The sequence below is a fragment of the Hyla sarda genome, chromosome 4, assembly GCF_029499605.1.
Source record: "Hyla sarda isolate aHylSar1 chromosome 4, aHylSar1.hap1, whole genome shotgun sequence".
Lineage (NCBI taxonomy): Eukaryota > Metazoa > Chordata > Amphibia > Anura > Hylidae > Hyla > Hyla sarda.
The window spans coordinates 110,965,803-110,988,262 of record NC_079192.1 but is presented as its reverse complement, the minus strand read 5'-3'; the positions used below and the strand labels follow the sequence as shown (position 1 = coordinate 110,988,262).

At 39.9% G+C, this 22,460-nt stretch overlaps 1 protein-coding gene across 1 annotated transcript in view; it reads left to right on the top strand.

The window, feature by feature from the left end:
• The window catches only part of ST8SIA2 (ST8 alpha-N-acetyl-neuraminide alpha-2,8-sialyltransferase 2), a 338,633-nt gene extending 321,756 nt beyond the window's left edge, over positions 1–16,877 (top strand). The window contains exon 6 of the mRNA XM_056571875.1: positions 14,549–16,877. Coding sequence (XP_056427850.1) covers positions 14,549–14,834 — 286 coding nt within the window. The 3' untranslated portion in view covers positions 14,835–16,877. The remainder of the gene's footprint in view (positions 1–14,548) is intronic.
• Positions 16,878–22,460: the final 5,583 nt, after the last annotated feature.

Sequence of the window (22,460 nt, the reverse complement as noted above, 5' to 3'; positions counted from 1 at the left end):
TGACAGCCTCTCCTCCCCTGGGTACCGTGTCGGGCTCGATCACGTGACGGGTGGGCGGGGTGTTGCGCCGATCCGGCAGGGCAGTATGCCGAGCTTGGCTTTGTATTGCAGTGCGGTCTGAGCCTCGCTCTGATCCACAGTGCATGCAGAGCCTCGTTTCGGATATGCGCTGTGGGCGGTGCCTTGCCCTGGGCGCTTGTGCGCTTCGAGCCTCGTTCCCGGTCCCATGGAGGGCAAATAGAACTACATACCAAGCCTCGGTTCCACATACAACATTTAGTTAGCCAAGCCTCGGTTTCATCCCTGGTCTCGGCCATGGAATGGTAGTTATTGTAGCGTGCCAAGTCTCGCTTCCGCTGATACTCCATAATGAATGCTAGTCTACATGCGGTCCACAGGTATTACTCCAGGTGACTATAATTCTAATTATTCTGTTGTATATATAAGACGGATAGGATGAGTACCTCATCACTCCTGAGGAAGCCTCCGTAGCTGGAGGCGGAACGCGTGGGGTCAGCTTTTCCCTGCTTTGGATGTTAGGAATCCCGGTAGCAGCACTAGAGCACTGAGCCTGACAGCCAGACCTGACGGACATACAGCATTTTTTCCAGGTAGTAGTATTGCACCTTATATTGTTCAGACAAACTTATTATATGCATTGAGATTTATGTATATTTTTTATTACACTGACATTGGATAGGCTGCTAGGCGATCTTAATATTATATTAATACTTGTCAGGTGCTATTTATTGGTACAATCATTACATATTGCTGCAGAGATTGGTTTGTGTTTTATTGGTCCGGGACTGGCTTACATCTTAGGGTTATTTGTACCCACTGCAGGGTGGGCGTAGTAGGATTATATTCCTCCGCTCTTGGATTATGTGTTTTTAATTGTTTTTAACTGTGTGTACTCATCTGTCTGTTTTGTGATAAATAAAGATTTATATATCTCTTGGAACATATTGAATATTTGTGGTGTGCAATTTACATATGGTTATCCCTGTACTGTGACATCACTGTTTGTATTATCCCTGTACTGTGACATCACTGTGTATTAACCCTGTACTGTGACTTCACTGTGTGTATTATTCCTGTACTGTGACATCACTGTATAGTATCACTGTACTGTGACATCACTATGTATATTATCCCTGTACTGTGACATCACTGTGTATTATCCCTGTACTGTGACATCACTTGTGTATTATCTATGTACTGTGACATCACTCTGTTTATTATCCCTGTACTGTGACATCACTTGTGTATTATCTATGTACTGTAACATCACTGTGCACATTATCCCTGTACTGTGACATCACAGTGTATATTATCCCTGCATTATAATGTCACTATGCATATAAAACCTGTACTGTATTGTCACTGTGCACATAATCCCTGTAAAGTACAGGGTAAATATGCACAGGGATGTCACAGTACACAGTTAATATGCATATTGACATTATAGTGCAGGGATCAGACACAGTGTTGTCAGATTGCAGTTATAATACACACAGTGATGTCACAGTGCAGGGATAATACACACAGTGATGTCAAAGTACAGGGTTTAATACACAGAAAAGTCACAGTACAGGGATAATACACACAATGATGTCACAGTACAGGGATAATACACACAGGGATGTCACAGTACAGGGATAATACACAGTGATGTCACGGTACAGGGATAATACACACAGTAATGTCACAGTACAGGGATGATACAAAGTGATGTCACAGTACAGGGATAATACACACAGTGATGTCACAGTACAGGGATAATACAAAGCGATGTCACAGTACAGGGATAATATACACAGTGATGTCACAGTACAGGGATAATACAAAGCGATGTCACAGTACAGAGATAATACACACAGTGATTTCACAGTACAGGGATAATGTACACAGTGATGTCACAGCACAAGGATAATACATAGTGATGTCACAGTAAAGGGTTTAGTACACCGTGAAGTCATCTGATTGGTTGCTATGGGCAACTCAGCAACTTTTCCTCTGGACAGGTTTTGATAAATCTTCCCCTGAGTCTATATTCGAGGATATGCTGCAAGCATCTGGACTACTGCACTACTGCCACATCACCAATGGTAATGTAAAGATGAAACTAGGATAGATAATCGTCTTTAAATGTTAATAAGTTAGTGTTATGTTCTCTTGGTTATGACTATTAAGACTGTGCACCATTCCTTTTGAATCACCCTGTATTTCACATGTAAATAATGTAGCTGCTCACTGTATACAATCTATAATCCTGCTGTAGGTTCATTGGTTCTTCAGTGAATTATTTATTGTTTTAAACCCATCAAAAATGAATATTTTGAAACAAAACTTTTAACAAAATTGTAGTGATGTCAAAGGCACTGAAAATATGAACAAGTAAGATCAATTTCAAATTTTATACAACTATCAATATCCACAATATTGGGACCAGTGGACACCTGGGTATTTTCAACATTAACTCCTAGAGGACATAAGGTGTAAATTTACACCCTTGCTGCCTGATACTTTGCAGGGCATAAATGTATACCCTTGTGTGCTATGTGTAGGGTTCTGGCTCCTTTCAGTATCCAGAACCTGCCATTTAGGCGATCACATCCATGCCCACTTTAAACCCTTTAGATGTCATGATCAATACCAATCAAGGCATCTTAAGCATTATGGGGGGAGGGGGGGGCACGTGACACTATACTGAACCACCCTTAGTGCGATTGTGGGGTTCCAATGAGTTTAGATGGTGGTTGGAATTCCCCTTACCTGTTTCATGCTGCTCTGCTGCCATACACTTGTATGTTCTGCCTTCTGGCAGGCTGTACAAGCTGATCACCTATATAATTGATCTCGCTTTTCCAAGCATTTCATGTATTCAGAGACAATATGTCATAAGTCACATGGTCTCTAGGGGTCATAGCTATGTTGCAGTGGGTGGGTGGATAGCATGGTGGAAGGGATTTGCTGAAGTAATGTTATCCACCCACCCAATGCGGCATAGCCACACCCGCTGGAGACCATTTGAGTAATAATACAGGGTGGGCCATTTATATGGATACACCTTAATAAAATGGGAATGGTTGGTGATATTAACTTCCTGTTTGTGGCACATCAGTATATGTGAGGGGGGAAACTTTTCAAGATGGGTGGTGACCATGGCGGCCATTTTGAAGTTGTCCATTTTGGATCCAACTTTTGTTTTTTTAATAGGAAGAGGGTCATGTGACACATCAAACTTATTGGGAATTTCACAAGAAAAACAATGATGTGCTTGGTTTTATTGTAACTTTATTCTTTCATTAGTTATTTACAAGTTTCTGACCACTTATAAAATGTGATCAATGTGCTGCCCATTGTGTTGGATTGTCAATGCAACCCTCTTCTCCCACTCTTCACACACTGATAGCAACACCGCAGGAGAAATGCTAGCACAGGCTTCCAGTATCCGTAGTTTCAGGTGCTGCACATCTCGTATCTTCACAGCATAGACAATTGCCTTCAGATGACCCCAAAGATAAAAGTCTAAGGGGGTCAGATCAGTAGACTTTGGGGGCCATTCAACTGGACCACGACGACCAATCCACTTTCCAGGAAACTGTTCATCTAGGAATGCTCAGACCTGGCACATTCCCTGAGTTTTTCCAGCAAGATGGTGCACTACCACATTATAGGTGTCAGGTCCGAGCATTCCTAGATGAACAGTTACCTGGAAAGTGGATTGGTCGTCGTGGGCCAGTTTTCTTAAATATAATACTTACATAAAAATACAAGATATTAGACTTTCTGTATTGCCATTGTATATCTACTGACAACAGTTTCCCATTATATTATCCATACATGTTAATAAGGAGGTGACATGCATGTTACCCTTTCTATTGAAGCCTATGGGACTTATGGAAATAGACAAGTAAACAGTGTATGGAGAATGTTGCAAACAGGAATTAGTAAGATAAGGGGTTCTTCCACCTACTATATGGGAACACCCTTTGAAATCAATCCCACTATATTTCTATGAAAGTCTTTTACTGCTTTGCCACAGATACCATTGAAGACGATGCTTGTTCTTTTATACACTATCATTCAATAGATGTAAGTATTAAGATGCATCTCGCCAGCCTATATTTAAGATGAATAGCTGTTAAAATGTCATACATAATGTTGCTTTAAGCAGGAATCTGTGCGCCAGAGGAGGTTGTATGGATTAATATGGTCAGTGTCTGGTGGCAAATGCTAAAATCCTGTCATAAATTGAATGACGTTCTAATAATATATATTCCGCAGTAAATGATGTGGCACCATAGAGTTCGGGTGACTGATAATCCTCAGTTTTATTACTTTCTACTTAAAATTCACAACAGCTTGGCTCTGAGGTTTCTGCTAAGTTTTAAAAGTACTACTTTACCCTCATTTCCATAGAGTTTACATTAGTTATTATTTCTCAATTTTATGGCTTGACACGCTCTTCTTTCCTACTGAAAAAAATCCACGTTGCTAGAAAGGACCTTCTTTTTCTGAAATGTTACTTAACCCCTTAAGGATCAAGCCCATTTTCACTTTAAGGACCTGAGCATTTTTTGCACATCTGACCACTGTCACTTTAAGCATTACTAACTCTGGGATGCTTTTACTTATGAATTTGATTCTGAGATTGTTTTTTCGTGACATACTCTACTTTAACAGAGTGGTAAATTTTCGTCGATACTTGCATCAATTCTTGGTGAAAAATTCCAAAATTTCATGAAAAAATTAAAAATTTGCATTTTTCTAACTTTGAAGCTCTCTGCTTGTAAGGAAAATAGACATACCAAATAATGATACCAAATAGACGTACCAAATAAATTATATATTGATTCACATATACAATATGTCTACTTTATGTTGGCATCATAAAGTTGACATGTTTTTACTTTTGGAAGACATCAGAGGGTTTCAAAGTTCAGAAGCAATTTTCCAATTTTTCACAAAATTTTCAAAATCTGAATTTTTCAGGGACCAGTTCAGTTTTGAAGTGGATTTGAAGGGTCTTTATATTAGAAATACTCCATGAATGACCCCATTATAAAAACTGCACCCATCAAAGTATACAAAATGACATTCAGAAAGTTTGTTAACACTTTATGTGTAACCAAATTTCTCTCGAGTAAGAAAAAAAAAACTCATTTGTGAACGTAAAGTGCTCTCAGAAGGGAAGGAGCGCAAATGGGATTTTGGAAAGTGAATTTTTGTGAAATGGTTTTTGGGGGACATGTCACATTTAGGAAGCTCCCATGGTGCCAGAATAGCACAAACAATCCAACAAACAAAAAAAACATGGTATACTATTTTGGAAACTACACCCCTCAAGGAATGTAACAAGGGGTACAGTGAGCCTTAACATTCTACAGGTGTTTGCTGACTTTTTGTTAAAGTTGGATGTGTAAATAAAAAATGTTTCCACAAAAATGCAGTTTTTTCCCAAATTTTACTTTTTTTACATTTAGAAAGCCCCTATGGTGCCACAACAGCCAAAAAGAAAAACAAAAACACATGGCATACTATTTTGGAAACTACATCCCTCAAGGAACGTAAAAAGGGGTACAGTGAGCCTCAACACCCCACAAGTGTTTGACAAATTTACGCTAAATTGGATGTGAAAATGAAAAATTTGATTTTTTTTCACTAAAATGCTGGTTACCCCAAATTTTTCATTTTCACAAGGGGTAATAGGAGAAAAAACCTTCCAAAATTTCTAACTCCATTTCTTCTGAGTATGAAAATACCTCATATGTGGATGTTAAGTGCTCTGCGGGCGAACAACAAAACTCAGAAGAGAAGGAGCTTTTGGAGAGAGAATTTGGCCGGGGGCCATGTGTGTTTACATAGCCCTCGTGGTGTCAGAACAGTGGACCCCCCCACATGTGACCCCATTTTGGAAAATATACCCCTCACAGAATGTAATAAGGGCTGCAGTGAGCATTTACACCCCACTGGTGTTTGACAGATCTTTGGAACAATGGGCTGTGCAAATGAAAAATTACATTTTTCATTTTCACGGACCACTGTCAGACACCTGTTGGGTGTAAATATTTACTGTACCCCTTATTACATTCCGAGAGGGGTGTAGTTTCCAAAATGGGGTCACATGTGGGGGGAGAGGTTGTCCACTGTTCCGGCACCATGGTGGGCTTTTGTAGTCTCCAAAAGCCCAATAGCGCTCCTTCTCTTGTGAGCATTGTAGTTCGCCCGCAGAGCACTTTACATTAATATATGGGGTATTTCCATACTCAGAAGAAATGGGGCTACAAATTTTGGGGGATTTTTTTTTCCTATTTTCCCTTGAGAAAATGAAAAATGTAGGGTAACTCCAGAATTTTTGTGAAAAATATATTTTTTTTAATTATTTTTAATTATTTTTACATCCAACTTTAATGAAAATTTGTCAAACACCTTTGGGGTGTTAAGGCTCACTATACCCCTTGTTACGTTCTGTGTGGGGTGTAGTTTCCAATATGGGGTCACATGTGGGTATTTATTGTTTTTCGTTTATGTCAGAACCAATGTAAAATCAGCCACCCCTGTGCAAATCCCCAATTTAGACCTCAAATGTACATGTGCGCTCTCACTCCTGAGCCTTGTTGTGCGCCACAGAGCACTTTGTGTTCACATATGGGGTATTTCCTTACTCGTAAGAAACGTTACAAATTTTGGGGGTCTTTTTTCCTTTTAACTCTTTTGAAAATTTAAAGTATGAGGCAACACCAGCATGTTAGTGTAGACATGCTGGTGTAGACCCCAACTTTACCTTTTCATAAGGGGTAAAAGGAGAAAAAGCCCCTCAAAATGTGTAACATAATTTCTCCCGAGTATGGAAATACCCCATATGTGGCACTAAATATGACAGGGCTCCAAAGCGAGAGGGCACCATGCGCATTTGAGGCCTAAATTTCAGATTTGCTTCGGCCACCAAAATACCCTACAGCAGTAGTTCCCAAACAGGAGGTCTCCAGCTGGCTGTCCGGCAATACTGGGAGTGGTTGTTTTTCAATAGCCGGAGCCTCCGTTTTGGAAACCCTGCTGCACAAGACGTTTTTTATTTTTATTGGGGGGGGGGGGGGGTGGTATGTGTATATGTAGTGTTTTACTTTTTATTCTGTGTAGTGTAGTGTTTTTAGGGTACATTCACACGGGCGGGGGTTTACAGCGAGTTTTCCGCTGGGAGTCTGAGCTGCGGCAGAAAATTTGCTGCATACATAACTTGCAGCAGAAAACTCACTCTAAACCCCCACCCGTGTGAATGTACCCTATGCATTCCCATGGAGGGGGGGAACCTTCAGCTGTTGCAAAACTACAACTCGCAGCATGCACTGACAGACCATACATGCTGGGAGTTGTGGTTTTCCAACAGCTGGAGGCACATTGGTTGCAAAAAAGTTTGTTAACCAACTTAATGTTTCACAGCCAGTGTGCCTCAAGCTGTTGCAAAACTACAACTCCCAGCATATACAGTCAATCAGTGTATACTGGGAGTTGTAGTTGCAACAGCTGGAGGTACACTGGTTGTGAAACACTGAGTTAGGTATCAAACTCAATGTTTCGCAACCAGTGTGCCTTCAACTGTTACAAAACTCTCAGTATGCACTTACAGCCGAAGGGCATGCTGGGACTTGTAGTTATGCAACAGCTGGAGGCACACTACTGCAACTCCCAGGATGCCCTTTGGTAGTTTGTGCATGCTGGGGGTTGTAGTTATGCAATTGCTGGAGGCACACTTTTTCATAGAAAAAATGTGCCTCCAGCTGTTGCATAACTACAACCTCCAGCATGCACAAACTACCAAAGGGCATGCTGGGAGTTGTAGTAGTGCCTTCTTATGTTGCATTACAACAACTCCCAGCATTCCCTTTTGTGCATGCTGGGAGTTGTTGCTAAGCAACAGCAGGAGGCCAGTCTTACCTCCTACTGCTGCGCACATGCCATATCCTCCTGCCCCCGCCACCACTATCTCCGCTCTGGGGGCCCCGATCCCACCGCCAATGCTGGGGATCGGGGGCTCCCAGTCCAGGTACACATTACCGGCACCCGATCTTGCCCTCCGGAATAGGGGCAGAGCGAGTGCCATTAGGGACACCCCCACAGCAGGAGTCCTGATTCGTCGGCCGTTAATGTGAGATGCCTCCTCACTGCCACCTCACTCCTGCTGCTATAGGGTGATTGGTGCCATGTCGGACGGCACCAATTCCCCATTTATTCCGGGTCATCGGGGACATGATTGACCCGTACTCGCCACAAATCAACGATCTGAATTGATCGGCGACATGGGGGGTCCCCAGGGGTTTACACGGGGTGCCTGCTGAACGATTTAAGCAGGCATCCCGGTCCGGTTCCCGCCCGATGAGCCTCAGGGACCGAAATTCCCACGGGCATACAGGTATGCCCTTGGTCCTTAAGTACCAGGGCGTCAGGCCATACCTGTAAGCCCGTGGTCCCTAAGTGGTTAAAGGGGTTATCCACCATAAGGTGATTTTAATACATACCTGCCCAGACAGTAATGGACATGCTTAGGAAGGATTTGCGCTTGTCTTGGGGCTAAATTGCTATGTTGTGAGATTACCATAATACTGTAGATAGCTTTTTGTGAACTGGTATTTCCTTTTTGAGTTTTCTTCTTTGAATACAAATCCCATAATTCAATTTTCCTCCCTCCCACACATCAGCCACCCCACCCATTGAAACATAAATGAGCTGCATCCATTCAAAAGACCTGTGGTTTTCAATCAGTGTGCCTACATCTGTTGCATTAGTTGCAGATTGATCTCTCTCCCACCAAGTGATCCCTCCACCCATTCAAGCAGACAGGCTCCCTGTCATCAGCTGACTAGTGAGGTCAGGTCTCGGCCGCATTGCAACCTGGGAAAAATCTGAGACAACAGTAATTTTATATGCTGTTAAAAATAAATATTGGGGTGAAAATCACAGAAGAATTGTGAGAAAGCCATCACACATAGGTACAGACACTATATTATGAACTACGCTAACATTACAGCCCCTGGAATTCCTGGAATTGCAACAGACTGTGAATATTGTCTGCAAACCAATAGAAATCAAGGCAATAAGTGGTAAAATAGTAAACTTGAAGTGGTTAAAACTTAACGTTTAATAATTATATTAATAGTTGCCAATAAATGCTCAATGTGCCACAATCAGCACCAAGAAGACCATATAGGGAGTATAATTCAGTATAATTCCCTCCGACTTGGTCATCCACAATTTAACCAGATGCAGCAGTTTGAAATCTCTGATAAGTTCAAAGAACAGCATATAAAGTGCAATCAAAATATATACAGTGTGCGCTGAGAGGGACCCATGGCCATAAGTGCTTAACTAGTAATGAATATATATGGAGCATACCTGTGTTATATTAACATTGTTGGACTGTAAGGATGGGATAAAGAAAGAAGAGCTGGTGGCTTTTCTCTGTGCTGTCATGCAGTGTATGGAAATCAACCAGATGATGCTGAAAAAGGGAGGAACATTAGTAGTGACTGGTTACTATGCAAATGTAAAGGTACAGTGAACTTTATTATAGTGATATACAGTTATCAGCCATATACCTCTAAATATAGACAAGTGTAGCTGATAATGATGATGAATCTGACAGCGAGTAGCGCAGTGTTGCGGCTGAAAGTCAGCCCGGTCAGATGAACTGCAAGAGGGAATCACTCCTGTATTATAGAAGGCAGCAGTACATTCGCACCGCAAATGGTTGCATTCAAGGTTCACAAATTTCCGAGACGGTACCTGCTTCTGTTTAGATCGTTCCTGCTGTGAGATCCAGGGATTCTGGAGTTAATCCTGTGGCGTGTGTGCAGTGGGAGTATTGCCCCGGCCGGTGGCGTCTCTACCACGCTGCTATCGGCTTCCGGTTTGCTCGATGTTCCTAGCAATAGTGACGTCACTATGGTGGCTGTGGAAGTCCAAAAATGCTCTCAATGCGTTTCTGAAAACTTCCTTCTTCGGGAGTGCGTATTGTGGATGCACTGGTCTTTTTTATGTAGCCTACACATGTCACAAGTTAACTCTTTCCTGTCTAGAAGCATGAGAAAGGGATTTTTCCATGCCCCCAGAGATAAAGGGCATCAATTTATTCCAAGGCTCACTACGATGCCCCTAAAACCACCCAACACGTTTCTATCGCCAAATTAGTAGTGACTTCCTCAGGGGAGAAACTGTTAAGGGAATGTGAGCTTAATAACTGGGTTAGTGAACTATAATAGCAGCCACCACCCTCATACAATATACTTGTTCAGAGATGAGTAAAATACAGCATCCTAAAAATCATAGAAATCCCCTGTATGTCATGTGAGTGACAGGTGTGCTAGTGTAACACACCCTACTCCTACAATCAAGTGGCAAATCTAGCAGCAACAGTCAGACCCCATATGTTATGGGGGTGCTGATATTCAGATAGCCTGTGACCTGTTAGAGAAAGGAGAATAACCTCAGTGGCACAGTTTTTCTGCAATGTGACAGTTTAAAAAAAAAAAAATTTTACCATATGAGCCCTCATTTACTAAGCCGAACCCGACATTTTTTATCAGATTTTAGGCGCATACCTATGTGACAATTTCCTCGACATTGCGCGTCTAAAAAAAAAAAAAAATGGAGACGGGGCGTGGGGCTTGGATTCTCAAAAATGGGCGTAACCTGATATTTTCCCAAAACCCCTCTTTTTTTTTTGTTAAAAACCCGATCAAGTGGAGAAGAGTGGATTATGAAAATCTGACTGCCAGAGGCTGGTGTAAAAACAGGTAAAATGGTCGGAAGTTTCAAAAGCATGGTTATTATGCATAATATAAGGTAAACCCAAATTAAAAAGACTCGTTCACTTAACTCGCCTTTCATCCTGACATATAAGTTAATAGTAAATATGAACAAAACTGTGCAACCAAGTGTGAAGAAATATTCACTAAATGTGTATTTTAAATGCTGTTGTCTTGGATTTTTTGCATTGTTTCATGGAAGTACTTTCTATTATTATCTGTGGTTTATTCAATAGATATTGCACAATTTTATTCATAGTATTGCAAACATGATCCACTTTCAGCCTTGTCTTCCACCTGTTCTGTAGAATGTTGTTGCTATGGCTCGCAGCCTCTGTGTAAAAATGCATGTTCAAATGGTATTCGCCAATTTTGTAAATGTTGTTAAAAATTTTGTCTCAGGAATTCGGCAAATGCTTTGGAAATGTCATGCTTTTGCATTGCTGGTTGTTGGGGTGGTGTCTCTTGTCTCAGATTCTCACATCTCGGAAGAGAAACAGTTTTTTTCCCGCATTTTTTTGTCCTTTCCGTTGAAGATGAAAAAAACCTGTATGCAATAAAAAAGGGACAACATGCAACATCTTAGTAAATAACACACTGAAAAAAAACCAGAGGACAAAAAAAATGGCAACCAAAAACCCTACACTCTTAGTAAATGAGTAAATGAGGGCCAATGAACATGAAGACATCATCATGCATTATGTCCACTGCAGCTTATGCCATAGGTGTAATGTGGCCATGAAATTGGTATTAGTGGTATTAGTGACCTGTGATCTGAAAGAACTGGAAAAACTTTTGTTGGTGGTTGAAGTCATAGTGAGGTCATGGATATACAGATATAACCTTGGTTAACTTGATTGTGTTAGGCTATAGAAAAGATATATATATATATATATATATATATATATATATATATATATATATATATATATTGCTTCCCCAGATGTAATTTGTCATTGCAATTAGGTAATTTAGAATGAACACTATTCTAACAGGGGCAGAGACTTACATTCAACATTCGTAAGTGTCAGATAAAGGGTTGCATTACCTTGGCACAGTTCAGCACATGTACCATATACCTCAATAGAAATGCCCTATGTTGTGGAATACGTTGTGCACTATGCAACAAATACATGCTGAAGAACTTTTTGGAGAATACAGGAGATAGAAGAAGCAATGCAGGGTATTTGAGGTCAACTTGTCGGTGAGATGGGAGCACCACAACTATATATGAAAGAAATATACTGCAGACTAAAAAGTTCTGCTCTAACATTTGAGAATAGGTACATAATTCAAAGCAGAACCTGTCAGCAGGAAAAAAAAAAAAAAAAAGGTGTAAAGAAGCCCATGGCTAAACAGGGCTAGTGATCATGATTCCGGATAGTTCCCCCAAGAGCCGAGGTAAGAAATGCACATGTCCATTTTATTACTGCCCTCTTTCTCGATTGGATATGCCTACCCTGTTTAACAGATGAAGAGAACATAGGCTGAACCCATGCACTGTCAGGGTCTGATCGGCACCCCTGTGACACAAATTCCAGTGCAAAGTGAACAGCATTAAAACTAAGGGGGGATTTATCAAATGTCTGACTACTGAAAACAGCACAAATTTTTGCACGGGATCTAGCTGTGTGCAAAAACTATGCAATTATTTGCCATTTGTTGCCGTGCTCCCCAAATGTGCATGTCTTACCGGCAAATGTGCATGGCTTTTCGGCCATGATCAACAAATTTATGACAATTTAAAAAGATCTTCACAAAGTACAATTTGTCCTGCAAAAAACAAGCCCTACCTGTCTATGGAAAAATAAAAGGCCAAAACTCCCTGACAGGGGAAGGGTTTAACCTCAGATTTTAGTAACGGTGTCACTAGTGATTTATTTTAGAACATTGTTTTACTGAGAAGACATGTTACATCTGTTTTGTATTCAACCCAAAATTATACCTACATTTTGCAGCTTCTGCTTGGCATTGAGTAGAAGTCAAGTTGTTCATCAGGTTTAGCCATATTCCCTAGAAGTTCAAATGTCTATAATATGTTAGCAAAAGCAAAACATCGACATGTAACCTGATATAACAAGAAGGACTAGAGAAATAGATACCAACCAGAAAACTCCATCTATATAGACAGATGTAGTGAAAAGTAGACATGTTACTGTACAGTGTTTCTTAGCATTTCTAATATTCCAATAGGTTGCCTGCTTGTTTACATAGGTTGCCTCAGTTTATGGATTTTAAAAAACATACATTGTTCCTGTTCTTGTCCCTTTAATAAAATTATGAGTGAATGTACAGGGTGGGCCATTTATATGGATACACCTTAATAAAATGGGAATGGTTGGTGATATTAACTTCCTGTTTGTGGCACATTAATGTATGTGAGGGGGGCAACTTTTCAAGATGGGTGGTTGGTGACCATGGCGGTCATTTTGAAGTTGGCCATTTTGAATCCAACTTTTGTTTTTCCAATAGGAAGAGGGTCATGTGACACATCAAACTTATTGGGAATTTCACAAGAAAAACAATGTAACTTTATTCTTTCATGAGTTATTTACAAGTTTCTGACAACTTATAAAATGTGTTCAATGTGCTGCCCATTGTGTTGGATTGTCAATGCAACCCTCTTCTCCCACTCTTCACACACTGATAGCAACACCGCAGGAGAAATGCTAACACAGGCTTCCAGTATCCGTAGTTTCAGGTGCTGCAGAATGGGCAAAACAAAAATTGGAACAAGACCCTCAGTTTACGCAGAAGATTTTGTTCAGTGATGAGGCAAACTTTTATGTAAATGGGGAAGTTAACAAACAAAACCACCGCTATTGGTCTGACACTAACCCGCATTGGATAGATCCCTCCAAGACTGTTGGAACACAATAATTGATGGTATGGTGTGGTATATGGGGTACAAAGATAGTGGGGCCATTCTTCATCAATGGAAACCTCAAGGCCACTGGATATGCAAAATTGCTACATGATGATGTGTTTCCCTCTTTATGCACTGAAGTTGGCATGTTCCCTGAGTTTTTCCAGCAAGATGGTGCACCACCACATTATGGGTGTCATTCCTAGATGAACAGTTTCCTGGAAAGTGGATTGGTCGTCGTGGGCCAGTTGAATGGGCCCCAAGGTCTCCAGATCTGACCCCCTTAGACTTTTATATTTGGGGTCATCTGAAGGTAATTGTCTATGCTGTGAAGATACAAGATGTGCAGCACCTGAAACTACGGATACTGGAAGCCTGTGCTATCATTTCTCCTGCGGTGTTGCTATCATTGTGTGAAGAGTGGGAGAAGAGGGTTGCATTGACAATCCAACACTATGGGCAGCACATTAAACACATTTCATAAGTGGTCAGAAACTTGTAAATAACTCATGAAAGAATAAAGTTATGTTACAACCAAGCACATCATTGTTTTTATTGTGAAATCCCCAATAAGTTTTATGTGTCACATGACCCTCTTCCTATTGAAAAAACTAAATTTGGATTCAAAATGGCCAACTTCAAAATGGTCACCATGGTCACCACCCTTCTTGAAAAGTTTCCCCCCTCACATATACTAATCTGCCACAAACAGGAAGTTAATATCACCAACCATTCCCATTTTATTAAGGTGTATCCATATAAATGGCCCACCCTGTATAATGAGATTGAAGCATTCAGAAAATCCATGTATGGATATGAAAGTTGCATTATGACAACTATATAGTGATACAATGTTGCATTTTGTCTTTTTCAGGTATTGGTTAACCAACAAGGTGCACATAAAAAGACCTACTACAGGAATCCTAATGTACACATTGGCAACTCGTTTCTGTAACAGAATTGACTTATATGGCTTTTGGCCTTTCTCGAGGGATCTCCACCAGAACCCTGTAAAATATCACTACTATGACAGTCTAAAATATGGATACACGTCACAGGCAGGTCCACATGCAATGCCACTGGAATTTAAAGCCTTGAAAAATCTACATCTACAGGGGGCTTTGAAACTTACAGTTGGTAAATGTGAATCAGCCACATAGCATCTCATTCTGAGCTTTCCTTCGTAAAACACAAATCAGTTGGACAAGGATAGGAGGATGTCAGTGATATTGTCAAGATTTTATTGAGTTGAAAAAGTTTTGTTGGCTTTACATATGGAAACGAAAAAGAATCATCCTAAAGGGAGATCAGATATGTAAGACAACTAGACACTTCTAGCTTGGAATCTATGTGTCACAGTATGGTGGAGCACACAATCCATGCTATTTGCCTTTTTACCGTGAAAGAGTAGTACTAGTAACACAATACAAACCCTATCTGAGAGGAAGATACTTTTGGTGCTATCACTATACATGAAGATTGTCTGTAATTTGGATTTACTTCTTCCTCCTGCCATTTGTGGAAACACTTTGTCGATTATGATGGTCTTTCTTGATCGAGAGGATGGCACTCACTCCTATCCAGCAGATGTAACCAAATTGCATCAACAATATTCCTGTTTATTAGGAACACAGTGCTATTGATGTCTTAGGATAATTGTTCAAGTTTGTTGCAATGAAATATGAGCCTCAGATGTTTCTAGTACTGCTTCCAGCAAGTGCTGGTTTGTGCCTATAACTACAATTCAACTATTCATATCAAAGAAAATGATCAGATGTACAACCATATCATAATATTTGCATTTGGAGTAGAAACTATACATACAGGCTTTATATAATGCATATGTGACTGTATTTTGATGTGTACAAAAAAAAAAAAAAAAAGATAATGTTCACCAGTCAGGAAATAGCACATTCATTTATATATAACACTATGTTATAATCATCTCATTGTTCATAAAAATAGGTGACAAACAATTGTCCTGTGAGGTCTGAGTATTTATACTAGAAAACAGTATTCTGGTAGTAAAGATTTGAGGTCATTTGTGAGTTAAACCTTTCAAAGATCTAAAAATAATAATGTGACTGATACTTACACCAGTTCAAGTGTTCCGTGTTTGGGGTCCAGTGTAGCCAAATAAAGTATAAATTATACATAGTGTCAAAAACCATATTGACTTTGTAAAGATCTTTAATATGTTCCGAATTTGTTTTGTATTCAAATGGTCATTGCTCATGGCTAGTTCAGTCGGGTTCAGTCTGTTACTTTAGTGTGGAGATGGGTAGTAAGAGGTGTATTGTAATATGTGTGATACCAGGTTATTTGTGGTCAATACTGTTCGTGATTCTAGAAAAGTAAAGGACAACTAAAGCACTGCCATAATATCTTCTCCAGAACCTCTGGGCCAACAGACTGATTCTGAAACAGAAAAACAGCTTGGAAACGCTTTTGCTAATAGAAATTTCACAACTTTCCAATGATGTGGTGACACAAAACTCATTTACTGGGAGGATTTCATCTGTTTTATTAACACAATGCTTACATTCTCTAAGCTACGGGGAAATAAATTTTAATTGCTGAAGAAACAAGAAAGAGGGTGTTATCGGGAGAGTCCTTACGTTACAGACAGACCTCTTATTCCATCTCAAGTACTGATTGCCGGGGAAAGTTCTGTTCTGCTAAGTATTAAATGTAAGAGTATTATAATGATTCATGGCACAGGGAACGGACCTCAGTTTGGTTTTGTAGTGTCTGGAACCATATACACAATTTACCATGGATACTTTTATGAATGAATAAATAAATGTAAAGACGGGAAAATAAGTAAAATATTTCCTCCTTTTTTATCTTTTTTCTTGAGCACTCCGGGGGTCATATTCAAAACTCTTCACGTCAAAAACTTTGCGTTTCGCACAAAAGAAATTTCCATCAGACATTCAAAGTGTTTAACATGAGAGTGATCTAATGTTTACACTAGTCACACCAGTTTTGCAAAAGTAGGCGTGGTTATGTAAATTTCCTGTTTTACATGATATTTTCAAAGGAGTCCATTTTACATCAAAATTTCACATTACCTCTTTGCTAATGTATAAATCACAGAAATGGTTGAAGTGTATTTGTTCTTGTTTTTTCTTTCTTTTTTTTTAAAATGTGTTATTTAATTAATCATTAAAAAATAAATAATTATTATTGGAAAATGTTAATAAAAAAAAAAAATAATAATTTCATGGTCACTGCACCTGCACTCACATTTAACCCCTGGACATGTTTTTTTTATACAGTTATTGCTTGTATGAGCGCTAGTAATCATGGAATATTATGTGAGATGCTACTGCCAGAATTTTCCGTGATTGAAAATTTGGCACCAAAATTGACTATTCTGCCACCAAATTTGGCAATTAAAGATGGCATAAAAAAATAAATGTGAAGCCAAAATTAATAATTTTGGTGCAAAAAAAATAAAGGAACAAAAGTGGTACAAGAGCAGCACAAGAGACCTTTAAAAATGTGAGATAAAAAAAGGTGTGATTGATATCGCTAGAACAGAAGTTACAGTCGTTTTTTAATATCTCCCCACTGTGTAGAGCAGTGGTCTCAAACTGTGGCCCTCTAGATGTTGCAAAACTCCAACTTCCAGCATGCCCGGACAGCCTTTGGCAACATCTGGAGGGTCACAGTTTGAGACCACTGGCAAAGAGTATATCATTCTGATCATGGCTGGAATTCTTACAGGCATGGGAAGTGTCAGCCCTATCTACTTGTGTTTTTTCAAGTTTAATGAATGATCATAGATCATGGTGTCATGGTCTTTTAAGGGAATACACATAACTTATGAAATCTAAGTCATGACATAGGTGCACTATACATAACACCATCTATAAAAGATAGATTACTGGGTGCAAACACAGAACCCTATTTCCCCCCAAAAGCCTTCATCTAGGCTCCTTGCACAGTGTCTAGCCATTCTTCCCCTAATTTTTTCATGTAATAATATCATGAACAATAGATGGTTTAGCAAATAAACATCTTGCCAGGGAGTCAACGTGGGCACACAGAAAGCGTATTGGCTCCTCACCATAATTTGATTCATATATTTTATACTCAACTTCAACATCACAATGTGTGTTCTTGGTTCAAAAAGTTACATAAATTCTGCTACACCTGTGTATTTCAGAAATTTACATTAGGTGGTAGGAATTAGGTGGAAGGCCACTGTTTACTGAATTAATGGAAATAAGGCTTAATTTTACAGTGAAACCTCTCCAAAAGACAACCCCATAATTTCTGTGGCAAATTATTAGTTCCACATATATTATGAATTCTTTGAGAAGACCACCCCACACATATAATTATGAATAAATAAAAGATTTACTCACTTACTTTGGCCCTCACTGATGTTCTGATGGTGCCCAATCCTTTCTAAGCAGCACTTCCTGATTTAACTTCCACACGTAGGAAATACCTGCTCAGCCAATCAGTGGCCATAGCTTCAAATAGGGATTGGTTGGGCAGGCATTTCATATTAAGACAATAACAGAAAGCAATTCTCAGCAAGGATAATATACCACCTGGATATATGTGTTGGGAGATGGAGACAGGTGAGTATAGTTTTTTTTATTTATTTTTAGTTTTTTTTCTGTTCCAGCCTCAGCCCTTTTTAAGAGTCACACACACACCTTGTTATTGTTGCAAAAAAGTGTATTGGCATCTTTGTAAAGTACATTGCAGTTAATCTATGTCACCAATACACAATCCTAAATGCTGCCTTTAATGCTCTTCTATAAACCACGCTTGTCCGTCCCGATATTTGAGAAAGAGGTGGCTGTCCATTGATCCCTTTGAAACTGTTACTTTGTGATGCCTAATATTGGCCTGGGAAGGGAATTATAGGTATCTACGTGTTGGTGCCCTTTAAATTAGAGTTGAAGTTAAAGGGGTTATCCCACGAAATTTCTTTTTTTTAAATGGTGTCCAGGATGTGTAATAAAACAAAAAAGCTTATACCTATCTCCCTTGATCTGCCGCCCCTCTGCTGAACTTCATGGAGCAGCAGACGACACATCACATCACTGGTCAGCCAATCACTAACTGAGGGCACCACTTTGGCCAGTGATTGGCTGGTGATGTGCTATCTGCAGCTCCAGGAAGTGCAGCCAATAAGGGAAGAGGGGGGGGGGGGATTAAGTGGTTGCAGTTTGAGGGAGGTAAGTTCTGGGCACATTGTAAAAGAGTAAAACATTTTTTTGTCAGATAACACTTTTAAAGTGCCATTTATTGTATTTATGATTTGTCCAATCTGATAATGAGGCCTTTAGACCGGAAGAGGTGCATTAAATGCTTAATATTTTCACCAATAGCTGTTTATTTGGTTACTTCATATGAGACCCATATTTTGTACAATACAGCAGGACTAAGGCAATAGTTTGTTTATTCCTTGTATGTAGTCCTTTAACTGTGATGAATTAATAATCCTATTATGTGTGTATAGAGAATTTCACTGTAACCAATGCATTTTCAGGAGCTGAGACTATGCCTACCGAGCTTTACCATCCATCCAGGTTTCAATCATCAGACCATGAAATTCTTTATTGTTGCTCATTAATTTTGGTTGTTTAAGGCAAAACAAAGAAACTCATTATTGAGCTTTGAAGCTGTTTGAACACCACTAAAGCTCAAGACGCAATGCAGAAAGAGCACTTATTCCAGGTAGAGAAGGGTATTACCTAACAGTTGTTGAGAGGCATACATCTCACTGCTCTTTATAATTCCTAGATGATACATCCCTTGCATTTTTTTTATTTATTTAAGTACTTTAAGGTATTCAAAGGTTACAAAAACACTCATTACCCATGAGTAGTATCATTAACACAGTGGTGCCTCTCACTAGTTATTTGAAGTCAATGCCTGGGTAAGAAGCTTTGCATTCTCGCCCTCTAATCAAGTCTTTGGTTCTTCTAATGACTTTGTGCTTTAGTGAATTGCTGCCTGAACTAGAGTGCTTCTACATTTAAGTTGAATCATCATGACAAGGCAACTTGTGACTTGGAACAAATAAATGTGTGAAGCCCTGAAGAAGTTTCCTTAAGCAGAAGTGTACTCAAAAGCCGCTACTTTAGACAAAGAATCGAAAAATGAAGAATGTAAATACAAAATAGGATTAGCTAAACAATAAAATGCCCATAGGAATACAAAGTGACCCTAAAGTGCCTGTATAGCTATAGATACCACCATAGTGCTCATGTAGTAATAGCTAACATAGACTGAAATGTGCTTAATTACATCAGTAACTTTAACACTTTCAGAACTCCTGAACCACAGATGGGTCAATGTTTATCTTGAGTGTGCTATCCTGACACAACTATGGGGGGTCTTGGGATATCATAATCAACCAGAGATCAAGATAAGGAGTCAAGGGCCCAGATCTATCAAACTATGTGAAAAAAAAGTAGAGTGATTTTCCAACAGCAACCAATCACTGCTCAGCTTTCACTTTACCAGAGCTCATTAGCTGAGTTGTGATTGGTCACTGTGAAATCACTCCACTGTTTTTTTTTTATTATAATTTTATTAAAGGTTTTAATGAAATTTACAAGTATCACTAATACTGAAACAAGGTCAGAATTAATACAAAACCAGGTGTCTACTCAGTACATGTCGAACTACAAATACAAGGTCATCAACAAAACAGTAGGTTGATCACATCTTAGGAGAGCCCTCAATCGGAAATGGTGGAGAAGGAATAACATAGGGGATAGACAGACAAGCTGAAAAAGAGAAGGGAGAGAAAGGAATGTGGGGAGGGAGGAGAAGAAAATGGGGAGAGAAGGAGAAAGGAAAGGAAAGCAGTACACATATAAAGAGGGTGCTTACCTTGTGGAACTCTCTCGTTGCCCCAAAGCACCAGGACCAACAGTCGGTGATAGGATGAGAGAAGGGTATAATAGGGATTTATGTGATAGGGGGTGTGTTTGTGAGATGATGGACTCTGAAATCGGAAGATAATGCAAACTCTGACCAAGGGGACCAAAGAGACGAAATGTGAGCCATGAGTTCTTCTATTTTATGAAGTCGTGAAACTTCCTGTAGCCAAAATGAAACGGAGGAGGGGAGAATAGAATATTGCCAACAATAGAAAGCGAAGTAAGGATTTGGACCACTTGGAAATCGAACCAGGCAGGATGGAGAGAAGGAGGGGGTTGGGTTCAAGTTGCAGTTTCACTGAGGTTAAACGAAATATCATGTCAACAACCTGTGTCTAAAAAGACGTCAGTATTGGACAAGAGAGACAAATATGAGATATAATGCCACCTGCGGCACCACAGCACCAGCATACATCTGAAAGGGGAGGAAACATATGAGATAATAGTGCCGGTACCCTGTACCACCTAGTCAAGATCTTGAAATTGGTCCCCTGTGCTTTGCATGAGATCAACGTCTTATGGCACAGAGTCACGGCAGTATTCCAATCGTGGTCTGTAAAGGAGCAACAAGTTTATGCCAGTTGATACGGCAGAGGGGAACTTCGGTAGCAATCTAGAAGGAGACTATAAAGCATACTCACCAGGCGTTGGATCAAGGAACTGGAAAAGCATAATTTTTCAAAGGCTGTGAGTGGACGGTGTAGGTTTAATGTAAATTTAGCATTGTCATTGAAGTGTCGCAATTGTAGGTATTGGTAGGACATGTAGGGTAGAGGGGGGTGTTCATTAGAAATATTGGTCAGGGTCTTCAAAGCTAGCGGAAAGTATAGATGAGAAAGACACTCCTTCACTTCTGCTATATCCAAGGAAGGAAGAGGCTGTGTAGGTGGGGGAGAAAGTTTTGATGCCAAAAAGCGGTGTCAAAGGGCCATTGGGAAGAATAAGATAAAGCTTTTTCAGATAGGTATCTCTAGTTCGGGCAAGAGAAGCTAAAGTCGGGGGTACAGAGGAAACAGAGTATTTGGGGAGGTCCTCCTTCGGAAGCCATAGAAGCGACCTCGGGTCGAGGATGGTAGAGGAGGATTCCATGCGAACCCACTGCTTTCTTTCGTAATGATGTAGGCTGTCAAGCACTCTAGTTAGGACTGCAGCTAGGTAATAGGAAAGACAATCTGGGAGGGCAAGTCCACCTTCAGATTTTCTGCGGATAAAGACCTGCCTGGCCAATCTAGGATGTTTGTGGGACCAGACAAAGTCAGATAGAAACGCATCGACCTCCTGAAAGAAGGAGCGAGGAAGGTGTGCTGGAATACTTGAAAATAAGTATAACATGCATGGAAGGATGTTCATTTTGATGATATTGATCCATCCCAAACACCAAAATTCTTTTTTGCTCCCATCTGGCCAAGGAATCACTCCACTTTTTCTCTCATACAGTCTGATATATCTGGACCAAGGAGTATTGTTAAACTTATCATCTAATTATATTTTACTACACCTTTTCCTAGAATTTGTTAACCAGTGCCTGTTGGTAGAGGAGATCCAATTCTAGTAGCAAAAAGTCAAAACAGAACACAAGAAGTGTGTGTGTGTGTGTGTGTGTGTGTGGATGGAGGGGCATAGCCACTGCTCTGTGTAGGAGAAAAAGAGAGATCTCTTGAGAACTGCATCTGTGAGTGTCCATAAGATCTATACCATCTATGCAAGGTAATCCAAGGCTTCCTTATTATTTAGTGTAACCCTTTCCTTGTTTTGCTGTTGCTGTTTATTTGCTGTCTGCTCATAGCACCTTGTAAAGCTAGTGCGTCATCAACCCCTTCTCCTCCCACATGCCATCTATAGTACGGTACTGTGCAAATCATCCCC